At 34.2% G+C, this 20,775-nt stretch overlaps 2 protein-coding genes across 3 annotated transcripts in view; one reads left to right on the top strand and one right to left on the bottom strand.

Moving 5' to 3' along the window:
• On the top strand, window positions 1–967 carry LOC105794088 (60S ribosomal protein L19-1). The gene is made up of 2 exons (XM_012623079.2): window positions 1–229; window positions 421–967. Exons 1-2 carry the CDS (start codon window positions 118–120, stop codon window positions 900–902), a joined length of 594 nt encoding a protein of 197 aa, XP_012478533.1. The 5' UTR covers window positions 1–117; the 3' UTR covers window positions 903–967.
• Window positions 939–20,775, bottom strand: part of LOC105794087 (uncharacterized) — a 44,235-nt gene continuing 24,398 nt past the window's right edge. Inside the window, exons 26-42 of one of the 2 annotated variants that reach the window (XM_052628264.1) lie at window positions 20,379–20,497; window positions 20,153–20,225; window positions 19,941–20,060; window positions 19,413–19,484; window positions 19,131–19,301; window positions 18,477–18,524; window positions 18,178–18,319; window positions 17,894–17,991; window positions 14,660–14,804; window positions 14,481–14,569; window positions 14,284–14,394; window positions 3,624–3,698; window positions 2,993–3,058; window positions 2,674–2,862; window positions 2,479–2,589; window positions 1,506–1,586; window positions 939–1,387 (exon numbers count right to left, since the gene is read on the bottom strand). In XM_052628264.1, coding sequence (XP_052484224.1) covers window positions 1,208–1,387; window positions 1,506–1,586; window positions 2,479–2,589; window positions 2,674–2,862; window positions 2,993–3,058; window positions 3,624–3,698; window positions 14,284–14,394; window positions 14,481–14,569; window positions 14,660–14,804; window positions 17,894–17,991; window positions 18,178–18,319; window positions 18,477–18,524; window positions 19,131–19,301; window positions 19,413–19,484; window positions 19,941–20,060; window positions 20,153–20,225; window positions 20,379–20,497 — 1,890 coding nt within the window. In that variant the 3' untranslated portion in view covers window positions 939–1,207. The remainder of the gene's footprint in view (window positions 1,388–1,505; window positions 1,587–2,478; window positions 2,590–2,673; window positions 2,863–2,992; window positions 3,059–3,623; window positions 3,699–14,283; window positions 14,395–14,480; window positions 14,570–14,659; window positions 14,805–17,893; window positions 17,992–18,177; window positions 18,320–18,476; window positions 18,525–19,130; window positions 19,302–19,412; window positions 19,485–19,940; window positions 20,061–20,152; window positions 20,226–20,378; window positions 20,498–20,775) is intronic. The other variant, XM_012623078.2, reaches the window with a different exon arrangement.

Below are 20,775 nucleotides of genomic sequence, written 5' to 3'. Positions count from 1 at the left end.
GAAAGAAAACCATAAGCATAGTGGAGAAAGTCAATTGTCAAATATTTCTGCCTTGGTTACTTATATATATATATAGATGGGAAGAAATAGAAGTTGAGTGTAGATATAGCAATAGCGATGGTGTCATTGAAGGTACAGAAGCGGCTGGCTGCTAGCCTTCTTAACTGTGGAAAGGGTAAAGTATGGCTCGACCCCTGCGAGGCCCTTCTTATCTCCATGGCAAAGTCCAGTATGTCTCCCTATCCCCACTTTATTTCCTAGTTATATGAGTGCGTGTATGTATTCTATTTTATAAACATTCTAGGCTAAAATCAATTATGATACATTCTACTAACTAGATCGTTTTCGGGAGCTAATCTTAACAACTCACCCACAGTCCATAATTTTTTATTAATGGCGCATGGAATAATGTTGGTGCAGGGATGGACATAAGAAAGCTTGTAAAGGATAATCTTATTATAAAAAAGCCTAACATAAGTAGATCGGGATGGAGGTACAGGAAAGGTAAGGATGTTGGGAATCCTAGGAGAAAAGGATATGGGAAGAGAAAGGGAACAAAGGAAGCAAGGCTACCATCCAAGCTTTCGTGGATGAGAAGAGCTCGAGTCCTAAGGCGACTCCTTCGAAAGTACAGGGAAATGAAGAAGATTGATAAGCACCTGTACCATGAATTTTATATGAAAGCCAAGGGAAGCGTTTTTAAGCATAAACGTGCACTTCTTGAGGCCCTTCATAATAAGGCTAAGAGTGAGAAGGATCAGATGGTTCATTTTGATCAGGTTATATCTATTAAAGCCATGGGTAAATTAGGTAGCAAGGAGACTAGGGTTCCACGGAGGAAGCAATGTTTGAGTCCACCTGTGGAAGTTATTGATGTGTTGAATAATGCTTATTTAGTTTGAAAGGGTATGTATGAAATAAAGTTGAAGTAATAATGCTTATTACATCTATAAATTGGATTTCGGAATTTTGTATTAGAAACCAACACGAATCGGTGAAGAACACAACAAGGTTACAAAACAAGACGATATACAAACCCAATTCTTGCTAATTCAACCAAGTTTTTTCTTATTGGTTTAAGCCTTTCCAAAAGGAAATGAACCATAATGTTTTTAATGCACAAAAGGATCATAATATGTTATAAATTGGGAAAAGAGCAAGTAACCTTAGCTTCTATTTTTGTAGGATCTATGATCACCCCAACCCATCAGGCTTTTCCAGCAGAACCAAATAGATGCATCTTTTCAGCAACCACAGCTTTCATGGCCTCTATAGTAGAAGCCATTACATGTACAAGATCTCCCTTGGGGCTGCTCAAGGATTCCATGTAAGCTTTTCGTACTTCCGTGTTCACATTGAACTTCCTCACACCGCGCTCTACGCACCCCTGTCCAAGGTAATTTCAATTCGCTTTAAGCTTTTATGATATCTAATGCAAAACATAAGCACATACTTCCAACTATCACATTATATATTAATAACCCCACAGAGATGGTAGATGGTACCTTCACAAGTTCCTTGGACAAACCAGAGGCACCATGCAGCACAAGAAATACTCCTTTCTTCGAACTTAGGGCATATAGATCCTGAACAACGAGGAAAGGTTTACCTCCGCTACCAAGGATTTATGTAGGATGGGTTCATTAAAATGATATTATGCTAAAATACTGGAAAATCAAGAACTAGAAATTAAACAAACAAAAAACAGTTAGTTTAACAAGATGTTAAAGGCAGATTTACTTAACATTAATGGATAATATTCTATAAGCATCTAACTGCAATACAAGGCATTAACATGGGATTGTATTTCAATCAAACCTCTGTAGGAAATAAAAGTAGACATTAAACAGAGGGGTAAGGTCCAAATTTACCAATCTATTTATGTGAATATTCCAAATTTACCACTAACATTTTACTAGTGTAGTTGTGCCAATAATATTTTTAATTTTGGAGCACTTGGTCAGGATTGATCACTTCGGGAACCTTTTAAAATATCCATTACAAGATATTTAACAAGTCAAAACATGATTTTGGCATGGAATGAGAAAAATGACCAAGCTGAAAAGGTTAACTAAAAAATATGGCATTATAAACCAAACAGCAAGCCTTAATCCAATATAACGCGTCATCATAGTTAGTTGAAAAAGAAAGTAAATAAAAAGAAAATTATGGTTTTAGTTTCATCTAAGAGGGAGAAATATAGAGAGAATTTTATTTAAAATTATGTAGGAGAGAAGGTTTAATTGACTTTTTCACAAACTCGAAATATGATGAAATTTTTATCAAATTGAATTCTACTGTAAGCACGCATCATGTTTTCTTTAACATACTGTAATTTAGTCAAAATAAATACTCCCAAGTAAAGGCAGCCTGCCACTACTAAGAGAGAATTCAACACAATGGTTAAATGTGAACCAACAAGCATCGAAACTTTAATAAAAAAGCTACAGTATAAAATGATAATTAGGTGTACTTGACCTTAAGCAAATCAAGTTTGAGATTCGGGCCACTTGCTGGGTATTTTCCATGTACATTCCCAATGCATACTGCCAAGGCATCTATGCCAGTCTCAACTATGAATTCTTCAGCCTGAAATTCATGAGGTGAACTTTGATATGAGCAATAGAAAAATGATAGTAGTTAAGCATTTTTAATTTGATTGAGCACAGTGACCTGATTAATATCAGTCAGCTTTGCTTCATAATCTTCAACAGTCAAATCATCTTCCGTTCCTGACAATCTTCCAAGTTCTGCCTCCACAAGCATATCCCTCAAGTGGGCCAAGTTTGATATGTGCTTCGTGTATGAGATATTATCTTTAAAGGGAAGATGTGAACCATCCACCATTACTGAATCAAAGCCCTTGCAGTGATAAAAAGAAATTCCGTTTCAAAAAAATCTAGTACCATTTAAACACACAAGGAATATCGATAATTACCATTCCACAAACAAAATTGTATGATGGTTTTAATATAAAAACAAGCCAACTCACCAGCTCAAGAGATTCCAATAGTTCTTGCTTTGAAGTACCATGGTCAAAGTGAACAGTGATGGGAACCTGCAATACATGTACCCTGCATCAAATCAAATTTATCTCCCCCCCTGTTTTTGTAAAACTAGTACTTGAGTAATTATGTTTTTTGCAATAAATTTCATCTTCCAGGTGATAATTTCGTACTAAGTCCTATGTGGCGCTTAATGAAGTCCTAAGTTTATATTATTACGCCCCCGCAAGATTGAGGACCAGTAGAGCAGCAATCTTGGATTATTGATGACAAAAAATATCTTAAGATTACGTTATTAGTGCTAACAACATCCAGAAGATGTACTGTATGTTACTTCACGAAGTAACAAATAACATCCTCATCCTGAGCTTTTTACTCAATGGTAGGTACAATGCATCCCCCTGCTCAAAGAGCTAGAGTTGAAATTCAAAATAAAAATAAAACATCAGTTTGTACTTGTACTGTATGTGTCTGCTGGGAATCTCTAAAGCTTTTATCAACTCAGTTTTAGCATGACAAGTGATTGAAAGAAAACAAAGGAGACATCTTAGTAAACCCAAACTAGATGTTCATCACTACTATTACCAGGACAAAGTTTAATAGACAAAGGAGACTTACGCTGGCCTCTTCTGCGGCAGATATACAACATGCAACTAATGTAACCCCTCCTTGCTTAAATGCACCAGGATGAACCTGGAAAAGAAATTAATATATTAGAAAATTTTCTGGAATTGAAACTAAAGAAACAGAATTCCAAAATTCAGAAACACGTTATATGATTTGTGTTTAGACGATTTTTCCTTTTCAAGGAAAAAGGGGCTTGCTCTAATTTCTGGCATAAACAAATCAAATGCACATTGAAGAAAAAAAAAAGAACAACTAAAAATGGAAAAGGTTCCAACAAATTGAAGATGGTGGACTGATGGAACATGGTGGTGAAGGAGTACACTACAACTTTTCTTTGTAGGGAGGATAGAAAGGAAAAAGGGCGAAAACATTTTAAACAGATAACTAAGCTAAAATTGGAAGGCAGTTGAAACTTGACCATTAGATTAAAATTTTGCATACTTCCTCCTTTCTGTCCTACCTACCAAGAAATCCCTACAACCTCAAGCTGACAAGGGCATTCAAGTTTCTTATTTTCTGTATCCTTGCTGTGTATGCAAAATCAGGACTATATGAAGGCAAACCAAGCTAGGCTGGGTTAGGTTGGGCCTGACACATGTGTCTGCTATATAGTATTAAGGTCTTCCCCTAACCTATGATCAGCTACAATAACGCAATTTGCATCTCTTAATTTAATTACACCAATGCCATAGGATATTGCAAAAACTGGGTCCCGATTTTAGCTGTTGGACACGTGTATGCCATTTAAGAATGGCCTCAATGGTTTGTTGCTGGACATATATAAGCCATCTAATGTCAGGCTCGGGGGGTCGTACTTTTAAGAGTATTTTGAAATTAAGAAGAATTTGAGAGACAAAAAAATACTGATTCTCATATATTTTGTGAAGAACAAAATTCACTGAATTTATATACACAGTAAATGCCTAAGGGAAACTAGTAATGAATAAATCCCTAAAATCAAAGCTAAGGATTATGCTAAGAATTTGCCTACTCTCTATCAAATCTGAACAATCTGTTAGATATGAAAAAATGGCTGTTAAATGTTAATTTAGTTAACACTCCCCCTGAAGGTGGTTCTTAGATATCACACATGCTCAACTTGCAAACCAAAATATGATAGATTCTGTTGCTAAGTCTTTTAGTGAACACATCAACCAATTGCTTGTCAAAAGCCACATGAATTAAGCTCAAGACATTGATGGCAACCTTGTTGTCACACTACAAGGATAATTTTCCTTTTCCGGACAACTTTAATTCCTCCATTACTTTCTGCAACCACTTAGTTGTATGAACCTTGTTCCGGATTTCAAAGATTTGACCATCATTTCTAACTAGTGAGTATGTAAGAGCGGCTACCTTCCATATTTTTGTTGCAATATCAAGCAACAAATATGTCTTGGAAATTTGTGATTCCACAGAGTTGATGAGTTGATGAGCCCTGCCATCAGAAGGAATTCTTGAGTCCCACTGATTGTAAATGGGGTTGTTCACTGTGAGCTTTCTTGTATCACTAGTAACATACCCCTAACATTCATCTAGCTTTGATGAATGTTGTAATATTACACATTATTTTGTTAGAGTTTTTATTAACTTCTTTCCTTAACCAAACTCCTGTAACTTGTATATATATATGATATTCTCATATGCAAATAATATAAGTTTTTCTCTCAATTTCTATTTTCGTTGCATGGCATCAGAGTTAAGGGCTTGATTTTATAATTTGAGATTCGTCAAATTTATCGAAAAACGGTACTTCTTTAAGGTATTCTCTTCTGTTTTTTTTTTTTTTTTTGAAACAAATTCTTTAAGGTATTCTCATGTACCACTAAAGGGGGGTTTTATGTTCTCACCACTAGCCTAGGGAGGTGCACAACCCCTTTTCCTGCCAACCCTTGAAATTTGGCAGCAAAAATCCCTGCACATGGCCCTCATGTGCCGCCAGACTGTTCGGCGGCAAAAACACTAGGCAGCCTTGGAACAAATTCTTTGTTATTTGAAGGGGATTCCAGAACAAATTTTATTATATAAAAATCATAGACACTAATATTGAGTGTTTCTCATATGCAAATTGGGTAGGATCGAATGTTGACTGGGAGATCTACAACAGGATACTGCATTTCTGTTGGAGGAAACTTAGTTTCATGGAAAAGAAACAGACTATAATCTCTCGAACTAGTGTAGAATCAAAGTATAGAGCTATGACACAATCTGTGTGTGAAATTGTATGGATGCATCAACTATTAAGTGAAGTCGACTTAGAAACTACATTGCCAGAAAAGTTGTGATCTGACAATCAAGCAGCTCTTTATATATCCTCCAATCTAGTATTTCAAGAACGAACAAAACATATTGAAGTTGATTGTCATTTTATTCGTGAAAATTTTCAACAAAAGTTAATTTCTACAAGTTATGTTAAAACTGAAGATCAACTAGGAGATATCTTCACAAAAGCATTGAACGAAGTCGAGTAGATTACATTTGTAACAAGTTGGGCATGATCAATATCTTAACTCCAACTTGAGGGGGAGTGTTGTGAATATAATATTAAACATAATATTTCGTTAGAGTTTTTATTAACCTCTACTTCTTTCCTTTACCAAACTCTTGTAACTTGTATATGTACGATACTCTCATGTGTAAATAACGTAAGTGTTTCTCTCAATTTCTACTTCTGTTACAATGGACAACAAACACGATCGTGATATTACGATTTTTGTTTCCAAAGAGCTTTATAGGACTGAATTGAAAAGAGGGATTGTCGAAGCTAATGATTTTCTTGTTATATGCCATTTCCTTTTTTCTCCTTTTAAATGATAATACGAGAAGAATAAAAACCAAATTATTTCTTCAAAAAAAAAAAGGACTTACAAAACCCAAAAATAGCTTAAATAAAAAACTCAAGCCAGCACCAATGGAGCCAACAACAAGGGAGGCTAGAAATAACCCCACAAAGTTGATAGTGGTGATCGGAGAAACAACCTCCAAGGAGGTGTGCTTCTCGTGCTGGTGTGTGAACGAAGGCGCAAGAGCTTCTGGTGGCACTTGAGGCTCACTTGCAAGGAGGTAGGCTATCGAAATCTGGGGTTTGGCTGGAAATGAAGCTGTGGCTCTCTTGAGAGTGGCGGTGAGAAGAAAAAAAAATAGGGCCACAAAGGTAAGTACCAATTTTTTATTTTTAGGGTTTGAGGAATCTGCAAAGAATTTCAAAATTGGATTTCTAAATTTGGAATTGTAGCTATGATAGCATGTAGAAATTAGAGTATTTCAAACTCAAGAAGAATTTGAGAGAAACTTATTCTCATATATTTTGTAAAGAACAAATACATTGAATTTATACACTATAAAAGCCAAAGTTAGGAAAGCTAGTGATGAATAATTCCCTAAAATCAAGCTAAGGATTATGCTAAGAATGTGCTCGTTAGTTGTCTTTCTATATCTAGTAATAGCATGTCTAACTCTGATTTACATGCTTCTGATGGAACTACCGTGAAATTTAATGGTAGAAATTATGCCCTTTGGTCTCAAGCGTTTCGTACCTTGGTTCTCAAGGCCGTGATCATCATCTAGTTCAAACAATGGAAAACACTCAGGATCCCAAATATGCAGCTTGGCGTCAATCTGATTGTGCAGTGAAAACTTGGCTGTTGAATTCCTTGGAACCTGAGATTACTGCCTCTGTTGGATTGATATCAACTGCTAAGGAGATGTGAGACTCTATCAAAGATGTTCTCTAATGATGGTAACAATTCTCGTATTCTCTCTTTGTTTCAACAACTTGTTGATAATAAATAAGGTGAAAAATCCCTTCCAGAGAAATTATCAATGAATTTCATGAATTGCAGCCCCACTCTACAGATTTAGAAACTCAAAAAAATCAATGGGAAAATTTCTTTGTTTGTGGTTTTCTTATGAATTTGAATGACCAATTTAATACTCTTAGAAGTCAATTACTTGGTGAAAGCACTATGCCTACTCTTCAAGCAACTTTTTCTCGCTTGCAATCAGCTTCTTTTATCTTTGTCATCTCAACATATTACTCTTGAACATTCCGCTATGGTTGCACAAGGACGGGGGCACAATAATGGCAATAGTAAATGACGTAATAGAAAATGTGATTTTTGTAGTAAAACAAATCATATTGAAGATGCATTTTGGAACAAACGTGGTAAACCTGATTGGGCTACCAAACGTACCAAAAGGCAAAACACTTCTAAGGCTGCCGCTGTTACTTTAACTTTTGATGGATTTGTTTCTTAAATTGGACCTAAGATTGTTATTCAAATTTCTAAAGTGGAGTATGAACGGTTAATTCACTCACAACCTAATTCTATTGCCTCTCATACTCTTCAAACATTTACCGTTGCATTAGCAACTCTTTCTATAATTCTTGGTTAATAGATTCTGGTGCATCAAATCACATAACTGGTGACCAGCGCCAATTTGATAATTTTACTCCTTGTCAATCTCTGTCACCTATTACTGTTGTTGATGGGTCTGTTTTCACTATCTCTGGTTTTGGTACAGTCCATACCCCTTCTCTTACACTTAATCAAGTCTTACATGTTCCCAAATTATCATTTAATCTTCTTTCAGTGAATCAAATCACAAGCTTTAAACTGTTTTGTAACATTCTTTCCTACTCATTGAATTTTTCAAGATCTCCAAACGAATACATCGATTGGACACGACTCTGAATCAGGAGGTATTTATTATCTTAATTCTTCTGTTGCTGCTGCTGCTGGTGGTGTGGGGGCCTTGTCGTTATCCTACATTGTCTGGTTATAAGTATTTTATTACGTTTGTGTATGGTTATTCTCGAATGACTTGGATTTATTTGTTAAAAGACAGGTTTTTAATTTTTTATGTATTTCAAATAATTTATAATGAGATAAAGACTCAATTTTCTACAAGCATTCCTGTTTTACAGTCTGATAATGCTTTAGAATATACGAAAACTGAATTCTCTTGTTTTTGTTTTGCTAATGGCATCATTCACCAAACATCGTGTGCTCATACTCCACAACAGAATGATTGGCAGAACATAAAAACAAACATCTTCTCGATATTTGCCGTACTATTATGATTCAAATAAATGCGCCCAAATATCTTTGGGTGTCATCTTCTACACTTGGAGGTGATATTCCTTTTAAATATCTTTTCCCAAATTCTCCTCTACATTTTTAAACTCCTCAAATTTTTAACTGTGTTTGTTTCGTTCATTTATTTGAAACTGGTATGGATAAGTTGTCTCCTAGAGTTGTTCGTTGTTTTAGGGTATTCTCAAACTCAAAAAGGATACAAATGTTATGATTCAGTGTCAAAAAAAATTCAATTTTTTCAGCAAATGTTACCTTTTTTTGAGTCAAAATCATTTTTTTCGAAACTCTAAAGTCAAAGAGTCAGTTCCCCTTCCTACCACAATAACATCTCCTGTGACTCTTCCTTCTTCGAAACCTTTACCAGTTTACACTACACGAAATAATTTGCAAACTCCTCCTATCTCTCAGCCATCTCCTTCAGTGCATTTTGCCAATGATCCTGATGATTTGCCAATAGCTTTCCGAAAAGGTAAACAATTTTGTACCCAACATTCTATTGCTAATGTTATTTCCTTTAATCACCTTGGTTTTATTTCCGTCATTTAACTTTATCCCTATCGTCCATATCTATTCCTAAAAATTATATAGTGGCAGTTCAGGATCCTAATTGGAAACAGGCCATGAATTAGGAAATGTCAACTCTTCTCAGCAGACTTACATGGGACTTGGTACCTTTACCTAAAGGAGTTTCACTTGTTGCCTGTCGTTGGGTCTTTACTGTAAAATACAACCCTAATGGCTCTATTGGTCGGTATAAAGTACAATTGGTTGCCAAAGGATACACCCAAACACCAGGCATCGATTTTTTTGAAACCTTTTCACCTGTTGCTCGACTGAACTCTATTCGTGTGCTCATCTCTGTTGCAGTCAATCATGATTGGCCACTATAAAACTGGATGTCAAGAATGTGTTTCTTTATGGAGACTTAAATGAGGAAGTTTATATGGAGCAACCATATGGCTTTGTTGCTTAGGGGGAGACTCACTTGGTATGTAAGCTGAACAAGGCTATTTATGGATTGAAGTAGAGTTTTAGAGTTTGATAACTTCAGTCAAGTTGTTTTTGTAGTAGGATTCAAGCGAAGTCAAGCTGATCTTTCGGTATTTGTGAAACTTAGTTCATCGGGGATTGTAGTACTTATTGTTTATGTTGATGATATACTCTTGTCGGGTAGTGATGTAAATGACATTGAAGCAACTAAGAAGCACTAGCAGCAACAATTTGTCACCAAAGATCTTGGTCAGTTAAGGTACTTTCTTGGCATTTAAGTTGCCTGTGGTAAAGAAGGTGCAGTTCTATTTCAAATAAAGTATGCAATTGATCCATTACAAAAAGCAAGTTTACTAGGTGCAAAACCATTAGATACACCAATACAACCTAATCTAGACTTGTGGAAGGAGGATGATGACTTTGCAGACCATGGACAATACAAAAAACTTGTTGGGAAGCTTATTTATTTAACACTTACTAGATCGGACATTATGCATGCTAGAGGCTTAATTAGTCAATTTATGAATAAGCTTAAAAAGGGTCATTGGGAGGTTGTCTGCAACATTTTGAGATATATAAAGGAATCTCCAGAAAAAAGGATTATGATTCAAAAATAACAATCATGTGGAATTAGTTAGCTTTTCTGATGCAAACTATGCTGATGACAAGAGTGATAGAAAGTTAACATTCTATTCAGATCTTATTCCTATGCATTGTGATAATTAGGCGGCAATTCATATTGCAAGCAATCCTGTTTTTATGAACTGACAAAGCACATTGAAATCAATCGTCATTTTGTGAGAAATACAATTACTAATAATGTAACAGCCTGAATTTGGGACTAGTTGGAATAGTGGTTTCGGGACTACAAATTCGACGAGAAAAAAATTTATTTTCATTATATTTTTATGGTCTATGATTTCACAAAATTATTTTGTGAAAATTTCGTTCGAAAATTTTTACGTTTAGGCACTCAATTTAGTCAAAAGAATTAAATTGTAAAAAGTGTAAAAGTTGAGTTCTATATGTTAGAGGTGTCCAATTGTTATGAAATTTTAAATTGGAGGTCTTTATATGGAAATTAGACCATTGGTTAAGTTGGTGGACAAAAATAGGTATGGTTAGGCATGTTTCTAAAGTTTTTCATTAAAGTCATTTTAGTCATTTAGTTATTAAATTAATTAAAAACAAAACTAAAAGCCAATTTTTCTCTATCTTCCCCATAAAGCCGAATTCAGCAAAGGGAAAGCCATGGTTAGGGTTTTCAAGCTTCCAAGCTCAATAGTAAATCCATCATTGCCCCGTTTTTATGATTTTTACGTTTTTGAGATTACCGTAATATAATTTACCTATTTCTACTATTTATTTGACCTAGAGTTTATGTTTAAAAATTTACCCAAGGAGAATATGCATGTATTTTGATGTTCTATGGAAAAATATAAATGTTTGGAGTGTGATAAACGATTTGTACTAAGTACTTTTCGATGAAAATACCTAAAAGGATTAATTTGTAAAAGTTATAAAATATGTCACAAGTGTGTGAATAAGTGAGTATTATGGACTGTTATAGTTATGAAAATGGTTCAGCTAGGCTTAAAATGCAAGGAAATTAAATAAAAATTATTTTACGAGCCTAGGAGAAAAATCGTAATTTTGTAAAACTTTAGGGGTAAAAATATAATTTTGCCAAAGTATGCTTTTTGGACTGGAATGAATAGTGTGAATTTATATAAGTTAAATGTATTGTTATAAATTAAGAAAGACGAGAAATTGAAATTGATTAATAAAAAGAAAAGTGAGAAAAAGTGAAAAATTCCCGAATGAACCTTTGGAATAAAAAGGGATACGACTGAAGTGACAGAAATAATCACATGTGGCACAGATTGTGTGTAGGCCACTATGTCAAAGTGAAAGTGATAGTCACATATGTAGTACTATGTGCAGTCTACTACGTGTACCGGAATGATAGGTCGTATAAGTAGTACTATGTGCAGGCTACTATGCGTACCGGATAGTTTCGATCACATGTGTAGTACTATGTGCATGCTACTATATGAACCGAACATCATTGATTAGCAATGTGGTTGCTATGTGCTGATTCCACCGGACATCATTAATTAATAAGGTGGTTGCTATGTGCTGAATCCACCGAGTATCTGTTATTATTCCGAAGTTTTTATCGGGAAATTGACTAAGTGTAATTGAATAATGAATATAGGTGTGGAATTGAATTGAATATCGACTTAGAAATGAAAAAGTGAATTTTGAATTGAATTGTGATTGAAAGTGAAAAAGTGAAATTATGAAAGAGTACATTTAGCTATAAAACAATTTAGACAGCAACAGTTGTGTGACTTTGAAAAATCACCAAAAATGGTGGAGATTGAATTAGAGGCTGAATAATATATGAAATTGAAGCTGAATGAGTCTATTTTCACATAAAAGAAACAGAGCAAGCAAAAAAGTTATATATTTTGAGATATTTAAAGTTTAGTTAGACAGAGTCAGAATGAGTTCGGAATCCCCTATTCCGACTTTCGAAAATTGTCAAAAATTGTACAAAAATAATTATGGGATAAAATTTATATGTTTAGAATCCTCAGTGAATCTATTTTCAAGAGAAACAAACAGAAACAATATCTGAATTCTGTAAAATGAGATAATTAATTTTTAGTGAAGAGAGGTCAAAACTTTCGAGTAGTGAAATAGGGGAAACTTTAAAGAATAAACTGTACTATTTGGCTAAACCAAAAATTCTGAAAATTTTATAGTAAGAAGATATGTGAATCTAGTTTTGGAGAAAATTAACGGTTCTTAATTTGGAGCTCTGTAGCTCCGGGTAAAAATAAATTAGTGACTCTGACTCGGGGAGACAGTTTTAAGTATACATGTAAGTGAATAGTGAAACTATAGAAAATGTTATTTCTAAGAGTATTATGTACATTAAGGATGTGAAATGGAGAGGAGGAAAATTGGAAGAACATATGAATGATTTGTGTATAATTGGCCATATGCTCGATTATAATCGATAAACGATTAAAAAGAAATGATGTTTATAATTGTACATTATTAGTTTTGGTTAAAGTTCATGTGAGAAAATAAAATTTCATAATATGTGTATGTGGTGTGGTATACTTGATATATGATTTGGTATGTATCAATGTCAGAAATGGTTTATAAATTAACTCATGTTGATAAGTTTGATACATAAATAAATGTGGTGCTTATCCATGCTTATAATGCTTATACTATATGTTTATTTGGCTAGCATGTTTGGTGTGTATGCTTAGGCTTTGGCCAAGTTGTGGCTGGATTACGCCACATTAAATTTATAAAATTATGCATTGAGATAGTAAATGCCTAGATGGAAATATGCTTGTGATCATAAAAGGGTGGTAAGGTTGAAAGTTTGTAATATTTATTAAAATGGTTTATCATGTAGTTAGTCTTCAAAAAGAACTAGCTTGCGACTATGGTTGAGTGTAATATTTATATCTTGCGTGATATGCATAAGAAACGGGAGTGGAAAGGAAATGAAATACTAAGTTCATGCTTGAAATGTAAAATGACGCACAAAGGGGACGTTAAGTTAAACGATAAATATGTATTAGTATTGAGTTTAATAAAATTGAACTGTACGTAAATTAAATGGAAATTACAAATGATATGATTTGAATTAAATGAATTATTGTGGTATTGAAATGTATATTGGATTGAGAAATTGAATTGAATCGTGAACATGAGAATCGTGAATTAAATGAAATGGAAATGAAGTATTGAATTGCATGAGTATGTATTGGGTCTCAGAAGCTCTATTTGTTACAAATATAGTATTTTGAAGTTATAACGTGAAGATTTATAAAAACATGTTAAAAATTTGAAGAGTTTAAATTTGAATAAAATTTTATAACTCGGTTTAACATGTTTATAAGTGTATGTGTTCTGGTAATGCCTCGTACCCTATTTCGGTGTCGAATATGGGTAAGGGGTGTGACAAATAAGAAGATTTGCACTCCTTTTTACCCTTTCAAGAGAACAAATTGTTGATATGTTCACTAAAGCACTTAAGAAGGAAGACTTTCTCATATTGAGTGACAAGCTTTGCATAATAGACATCTATACTCCAGTTTGAGGGTGAGTGTTGTTGTCTTTCTATATCTAATAACAATTTGTACATAATCTTATGCTGATTCACAGAATTGATTTGCAGGGATCATAGAGCTTATTTGTAGGGATTTTCTTTTATTTCTTTCCTTTTTCTATCCTCTGTAACATGTATAAATTCTTCACTTCTAAGATGAATAGCATACAACAATATTCTTTCTGCCTGTTTACAACGCCTACAGTCAAATCTTTACAATTTGTCAGATATGAAAAAATGGTTGTCAAATGTTAATTTTGTTAATGGTATGTTAGGAAGCATTAGGTCACATGGTTTACTTTTTGAACAACAAATAGCCTAATCTAAGTTTGAAACTCGATGTATGGTGCAATAGAAAAATGGTACAATGTCTTCTTTATGTCAATATTTGTTATGTAATTTTTAAAAACCAATTTCTGACCTGTAAAATAGCGGGACTACGCTCTTGCTCTGCAGCTGATACTACAGCCTTAACTCCTTCCATGTTATAGACATTGAAGGCTCCAACAGCATAGCTGCCCTTTTCAGCATTCTTTAAGCAGAAAACATCGTCAATATTCGAGGAAGAATAATAATAAATAAAAACAGTAAAAGATAAAATCTACAAATTATACTTACAATAAGGATCTCTTTAGTCGATGAAAGTCTAAGTGGGTGAGCCCAAGATCTCACTACTTCCACCAGTGCTTTACTGTCACCAACATTACCTAACAAAGGTAATTTACTAGGGTAAGGATCAATTTTTTGCTTTTAGCAGAATTCATCAAAAAACATGAACAAAACCCGTCAGAATTTACCAGGGAAAACAATATAGGGAACTCCAGGATGTCTACTTTCATGCCCTAGCTCCCACAAAGGTATTCCAGCTAGGGCCTGTCCGACTACTTTGGCACGTTTTGCTTCCAAAGCTTTTGTTGCAAGGTCTGATGAAGTGATTCCACCCTGAAACAAAAAGGCATAGACTATTATATTCCTTCAATACTTTTTGTTTGAAAATACCACACCAACTTTTACTAATCATCATTCATACTGTCATACAAAATCTGCTCATGTAACATGTTGGGGTAATCAATCTCAAATCACTGTCACTATCTTTACTTAGCCAAATCATGAGCTACTTTGTTTGCATGTTGAGTAACAAATGCAAACATTACAGAATCAAAGTTATTTAGATAGATAAATCTTAAAATAAATCATTTGAGATATTTTAGGAATATTTCATTTTATCTTTTAGTAGTTTATTAGAATAAGGGAATTATTTTCCTTATCTTTTAGTAGTTTACTAAAATAAGAGAATTATTTTCCCAATTAGATTATGATCTTTTTCTCTATTTAAATTCAATTTTTTAGTTAATAAAAGACAGAACAGCTTTATTAAATGCTCTCTTGAAAACTTTCATGGCATCTGAGCTAGGTTATCTCTAGTAGCATCATGGTTAAAATAGCCTTCATTGAAACAACTAATGAAAATTATGAGGGCCAAAGTTCTCTAAAAGGGTCTCCATTCACTAAGGAACAGCTAGAGCATCTACACAAGCTTTTTCAATCACCACAATTTCGGATGAATTCTTGTCTTCCTAACTCATCCAATAATCATTCTTCGTCCTTTGCCCAATCAGGTACTGATTTTTCTGTTTTTTTCAGTGCCAGGCCTTGTAAAACGAACACGTAGATCGTTGATTCTGGAGCTAGTGATCACATGACTAGTAGTCATTTTCTTTTTTCAACTTACACACTTTGTGTAGGAAACAAAAAAATCAAAGTAGCAGATGGATCGTTCTCGACAATAGCCGAGAAAGGCGCTGTTAAAATTTCGCCTTCCTTGGTTTTACATGTGCCAAATTTAGCTTGTACTTTCATATCGATCAGTAAATTATCCTAGTCCTCGAATTATCATGTTATATTTGACTCCTCTATGTGTAAATTTCAGGACATAGTCTCAGGAAGGATGATTGACAATGCTAAAGAATCCGGTGGAATTTACTTTCTTGACGACGACCATCTAAGTCAACCAACAACTACTTTATGTTTAAATTATGCTTCTACTTTTGATAAGGTTATGATTTGGCATTATAGACTTGGACATCCTAATTTTTACTATTTAAGATATTTGTTACCTGATCTATTTAAAAATAAAATTCCTTCATATCACTGTGAATTTTGTGAATTGGCTAAACATCATCGGTCATTCTTCCCACCTCAAAAATAAAAAGCTTCCAAACCTTTTTCATTAATTCATAGTGATGTTTGGGGACCTTCGAGGGTCTTAATTTTTTTAGGAAAACGTTGATTTGTCACATTTATTGATGATCATATTTGCATTTATTAGGTGTTTTTTCATTATCTTGAAACATTTGCTCCAGTAGTCAAATTAAATTCTATTAGAGTTCTTTTATCAATTGCTGTTAATCTTGATTGGTCCTTACAGTAGCTAGATGTGAAGAATGCTTTCCTAAATGGGAAACTTGAAGAAGTTTATATAGATTCTCTTCCAGGTTTTGAAGAAAAATTTGGAACTCGAGTATGTAAGCTCAGGAAATCTTTGTATGGTCTAAAGCAGTCTCCTCGAGCTTGGTTTGAACGGTTCACTCAAGTTGTTAAAAAATAAGGTTACTCACAAGGGCAAGCTGATCACACAATGTTCTATCGAAACTCATCAAGAGATAGAATAGCAATTATTATAATTTATGTCGATGGTATCATTCTTACAAGGGATGGTGTGGATGAAATAAGGCGTCTCAAGGAGCATCTAGCATTGGAGTTTGAGATCAAAGACTTGGGTCCTTTGAAATACTTTCTTGGAATGAAAGTTGCTTAATCAAAGAAGGGTCTTGTGTCTCTCAGAAAAAATATGTAATTGATCTTTTAAAAGAGGCTGAGATGAGTGGTTGCCGCCCTACTGACACACCAATTGATCAAAATGTAAAATTCGGAAATTTGATAAAAGGCAGTACCAAAGATTAGTCGGTAAGTTAATTTACTTATCACATACAATGCCAGACATTGCTTTTGCAGTGAGCTTAGTGAGTCAATTTATGCACTCCCCAATGGAAGAACATGAAGAAGCAGTGTTTCGAATTCTGAGATACTTGAAGAGCTCACCTGGAAAGGGCTTATTCTTCAAGAAATCCGAACAAAGAGGAATTGAAGCTTATACAGATGCAGACTAGGAAAGCTTAATAATAGATAAAAGATCTACATCAGGATACTGTACATTTTTATGGGAAAACCTTGTGACTTGGCGAAGCAAAAAACAAAATGTTGTAGCAAGAAGTAGTGCAGAGGCTGAGTTTAGATCAATGACTCAATGAATTTGTGAAATGATGTGGTTAAAAAGAATTATGGAAGATCTGAGGAAACCAATAACTTCACCAATGAAGTTGTACTGTGATAGCAAAGCAGCCATTAGTATTGCTCACAACCCAGTCCAGTATGACAGAACTAAACATGCTGAGATTGATAGACACTTTATCAAGGAGAAGATTGAAGAAGACCAAGTGTGCATGCCATTTGTTCCTTCAAAACAACAGATTGCTGACATACTCACCAAAGGGCTCTCTAAGACTAGCTTTGATTTTCTTGTAAGCAAATTAGGCATGATTGATATATATGCACCAACTTGAGGGAGGGTGTTGAAATATGTGAAACCCATATATTTTGGGATATATTTTAAGGTTATTTAGATAGATAAATCTTATTTAGGTAGATAAATCTTAGAATAAATCATTTGAGATATTCTAGGAATATTTTATTTTATCCTTTAGTAGTATATTAGAATAAGGGAATTTCCTTATCTTTTAGTAGTTTATTAGAATAAGGGAATTATTTTCCCAATTAGATTATGACTCCTTTCTCTATTTAAATTCAATTGTTTAGTTAATAAAAGACAGAACAGTTTTATTAAATGCTCTCTTGAAAACTTTCATAACTTTTCTGGAAGATGGACGTATATAACTTGCAACAAATATATCAGCTATGGAGTAGCGAAAAATATAACCAAGTAATGCTTGGTCAGAATAAAACTAAAGTACCTTGGCCAGAATGTAACGAGGTCTTGTAGTTATCCGCCTAACTACTTCAACAAGTGCAGAGCTCACTTTGAAATTGATCTCCAAACTCTCAGAAGCAGCTATCAAGAGGAAGGTAAAACAGTTTCCATTTCAATGAATAGAAAAAAAAAAAAGAATTACCTTTAGTACAAACAAAATAATTGCACTAATATCTGTCTTTCAGAAACAGGAAGGATTATTTCATATTCATGCATGAGGGTTTTGAGTGGTTGGAGAGGATTTTCAAAGAGAATTAAGAAACAAACTTTTTCCAGTGATGAGTTCTCTGCTGCTCATTATCAGAGTATCTTTACGAGCTGCAAGAAAAACAGAAGCCATCTCTGCAGTTCTATTAATTTCCTCCTCCCTCTCTTCTGATGACTTCATAGCAACTTTATGAACAGAAACCTGTTGAAAACAAAGAAGGAAAACTTAGTACCCAACGCAAACCACTAATACAGTGGGCACATTGCAAAACTGTGTGGCCATTTCACATAATTGGATGTCAAAAAGGCCACTTAAGCCTAAAGTAGAAAACAAAGATGCATATATGAATTCTGGTCACCTCAAGGCTTTTTAACATATGTCCATGTTGTGAGTGAAGCTCTTCAACCTGGAATTGTGAAAGACATACAATGAAGAGTATATCAACTTAGAAGTTAAAGGCTAAATAATTCATCTATCAAATGAGCCCTTATTCTTTCTAGTGCATTCAATTGAGCCCCTAATCCATTATCTACAGTCAATTGAGTCTGTATGGGGTAAGGACGGAAATTTCTATACCATCATTTGCCAACTGAGACAGAATTGTTAACAAGCCATAGATAATGTAGAATAAATAGTCACATGGCATCTTTTTTAGCATGTTATAAAATAAAAAGATGGTTTTCTTTTTCAATTTAGGCACATGTGTGAGCTACCATTTACTATATGGCACCTGCTTATAAAAATAGTATGTTGATGTATTTATTCTACACTATTCATACCACATGCAATTCACCCACCAGGCAAAAGGAGTTGATGGTGTAAAATTTCCATCCATCTATAGAATCAACAGATCATAAATATTGCAATAACAGGATGGGGGCACATACAATAAATTCGATTAAATACAGTGGTCTTTGTATTTTAACCAAAATAGAAATAACAAAAAAAAAACTTTTTTAATTAATTTAAAACTAATAATAAAAATAAACTTTAAAATTCATCAATCTTGGACCTGTTTTGTTGTTTTTGGAACATACGAACCCACAACTATTAGTCCACCGCTCCTCTCTTTACTTATTCCTAGATCCTTTGGGCGGATTGGAGCTTTGGAGATAATTCCAATGCGGGCAGAAACAAAGCTGGCCGCAGAACGGCATAAGAAAGACTTCCCCTTCAGTTCCGCCTGCCAGTGGAGTTAAAGCTTATACACCAAACCTCTCAAAATCTTTATCAACATGCCCAAGAATATATATATTTATATATGCTGAAAACTATAAGATTTGCAGTATCTTGCCTGGATCATTCCAGCAGCAAATACAGCCATGTCTCGTTCACTAACTGCATTTACAATGCATGTCGATCCCTGCTTCAGCCATAAATGAAAATATAGTGAATACTTTGCATCTAATCATGTAGTTCTCTATAGAAATCCAGCCAGCAGTATCATTACAAAAATATCTTTCATATAACAGGTCTGTGATGCATTAAAGTTTTGAAGGTTATTCCATTGAAGTAAAGGGACGCTTATGAAATGGTTCCATTGATTTATTTATGAAAACCTCTATTCATAGAGGTAAAGATAGTTACATAAAAATTTCAATTACTACTTCAAAAAATAAGATAAAATAACTAATGTGCCTAACTTTTAAAATACAAAAAGTGGTAAATAAGTCAACAATAGCCTTGCAGCAACTTACAAGTCCAACATATATGACAGAAAGCAAACAAACAAAAAATTCTCCCTACATGAATACTGGCATTGGCATGTACTTGTACATAAAGAGCAGCACAAATGCATAGAAACACACATCACATATAGTACCTTCTCCAAACTGCAAAGAAGCTCACAAACAGCATCTGGTCCACCTTTTCTTAAAAGTTGGATAGAAATGGATGCAACACTGCTAGCTGGAATTCGTCCTGCTGTTTTCTCCTCCACCCACTAACACATTTAGGTAAAGCAAGTAGCAAATTCAAATTAGATAACTTTTTACAAAAAAATATGAATTGGCATGTACTTCAAGAAAGTCAGACCTCTCGAAGGTTTGAAGATTTATAGCCAAAGGCAGCATCGTTAGCAAACTCAGTGTCTCCTGCAGGAACAAGCCTGTAGCCAATATAATCCAATAAGTGCTAGATATCAGAATACATAATTTTCTTATGGTCATTCCTTTTCCTTCATATTCAGGCAGGTTTGTGTGAGAGTGGATGGGAGGAAGCAATAAGAGAAATCAATTTGAATTAGGGTTAAAGCCGATACCGATCAGAATCTGCAACATAGTGTATATCATCAATGGTATAACGCCCTCCTTGGAGAAAGAAAGGGCAAAGAATCCAAGCATCCACCTGACCTAGTATTGAGACAGCTGCATCTGGTTCCTACAATACATGGATAGAAATGTTAAGACAGCTAAAGTCATTACCAAGGGTTTCAATTGCAGTTGTGTTCGCATTTTTGTCGTGTTGCATTTATCATGGTTGCAAACAAAACATATGCTATTACGCAATTGTGAATTTTTTTTTCCAAATTTGCCAAAGATTTTTCAAGTCATGTACGAGGTTGTATGAGCTTTTATTAAAAAATTTCACTTTTTTTTTTTCATTATAGTAATATTTCCATACTAAAATGCTTTCATTCTTATCTATAAATTTCTAGG

This window comes from Gossypium raimondii, chromosome 3 (genome assembly GCF_025698545.1).
Source record: "Gossypium raimondii isolate GPD5lz chromosome 3, ASM2569854v1, whole genome shotgun sequence".
NCBI lineage: Eukaryota > Viridiplantae > Streptophyta > Magnoliopsida > Malvales > Malvaceae > Gossypium > Gossypium raimondii.
The sequence above is the reverse complement of the archived record's forward strand: the minus strand, read 5'-3'. Positions and strand labels throughout refer to the sequence as shown.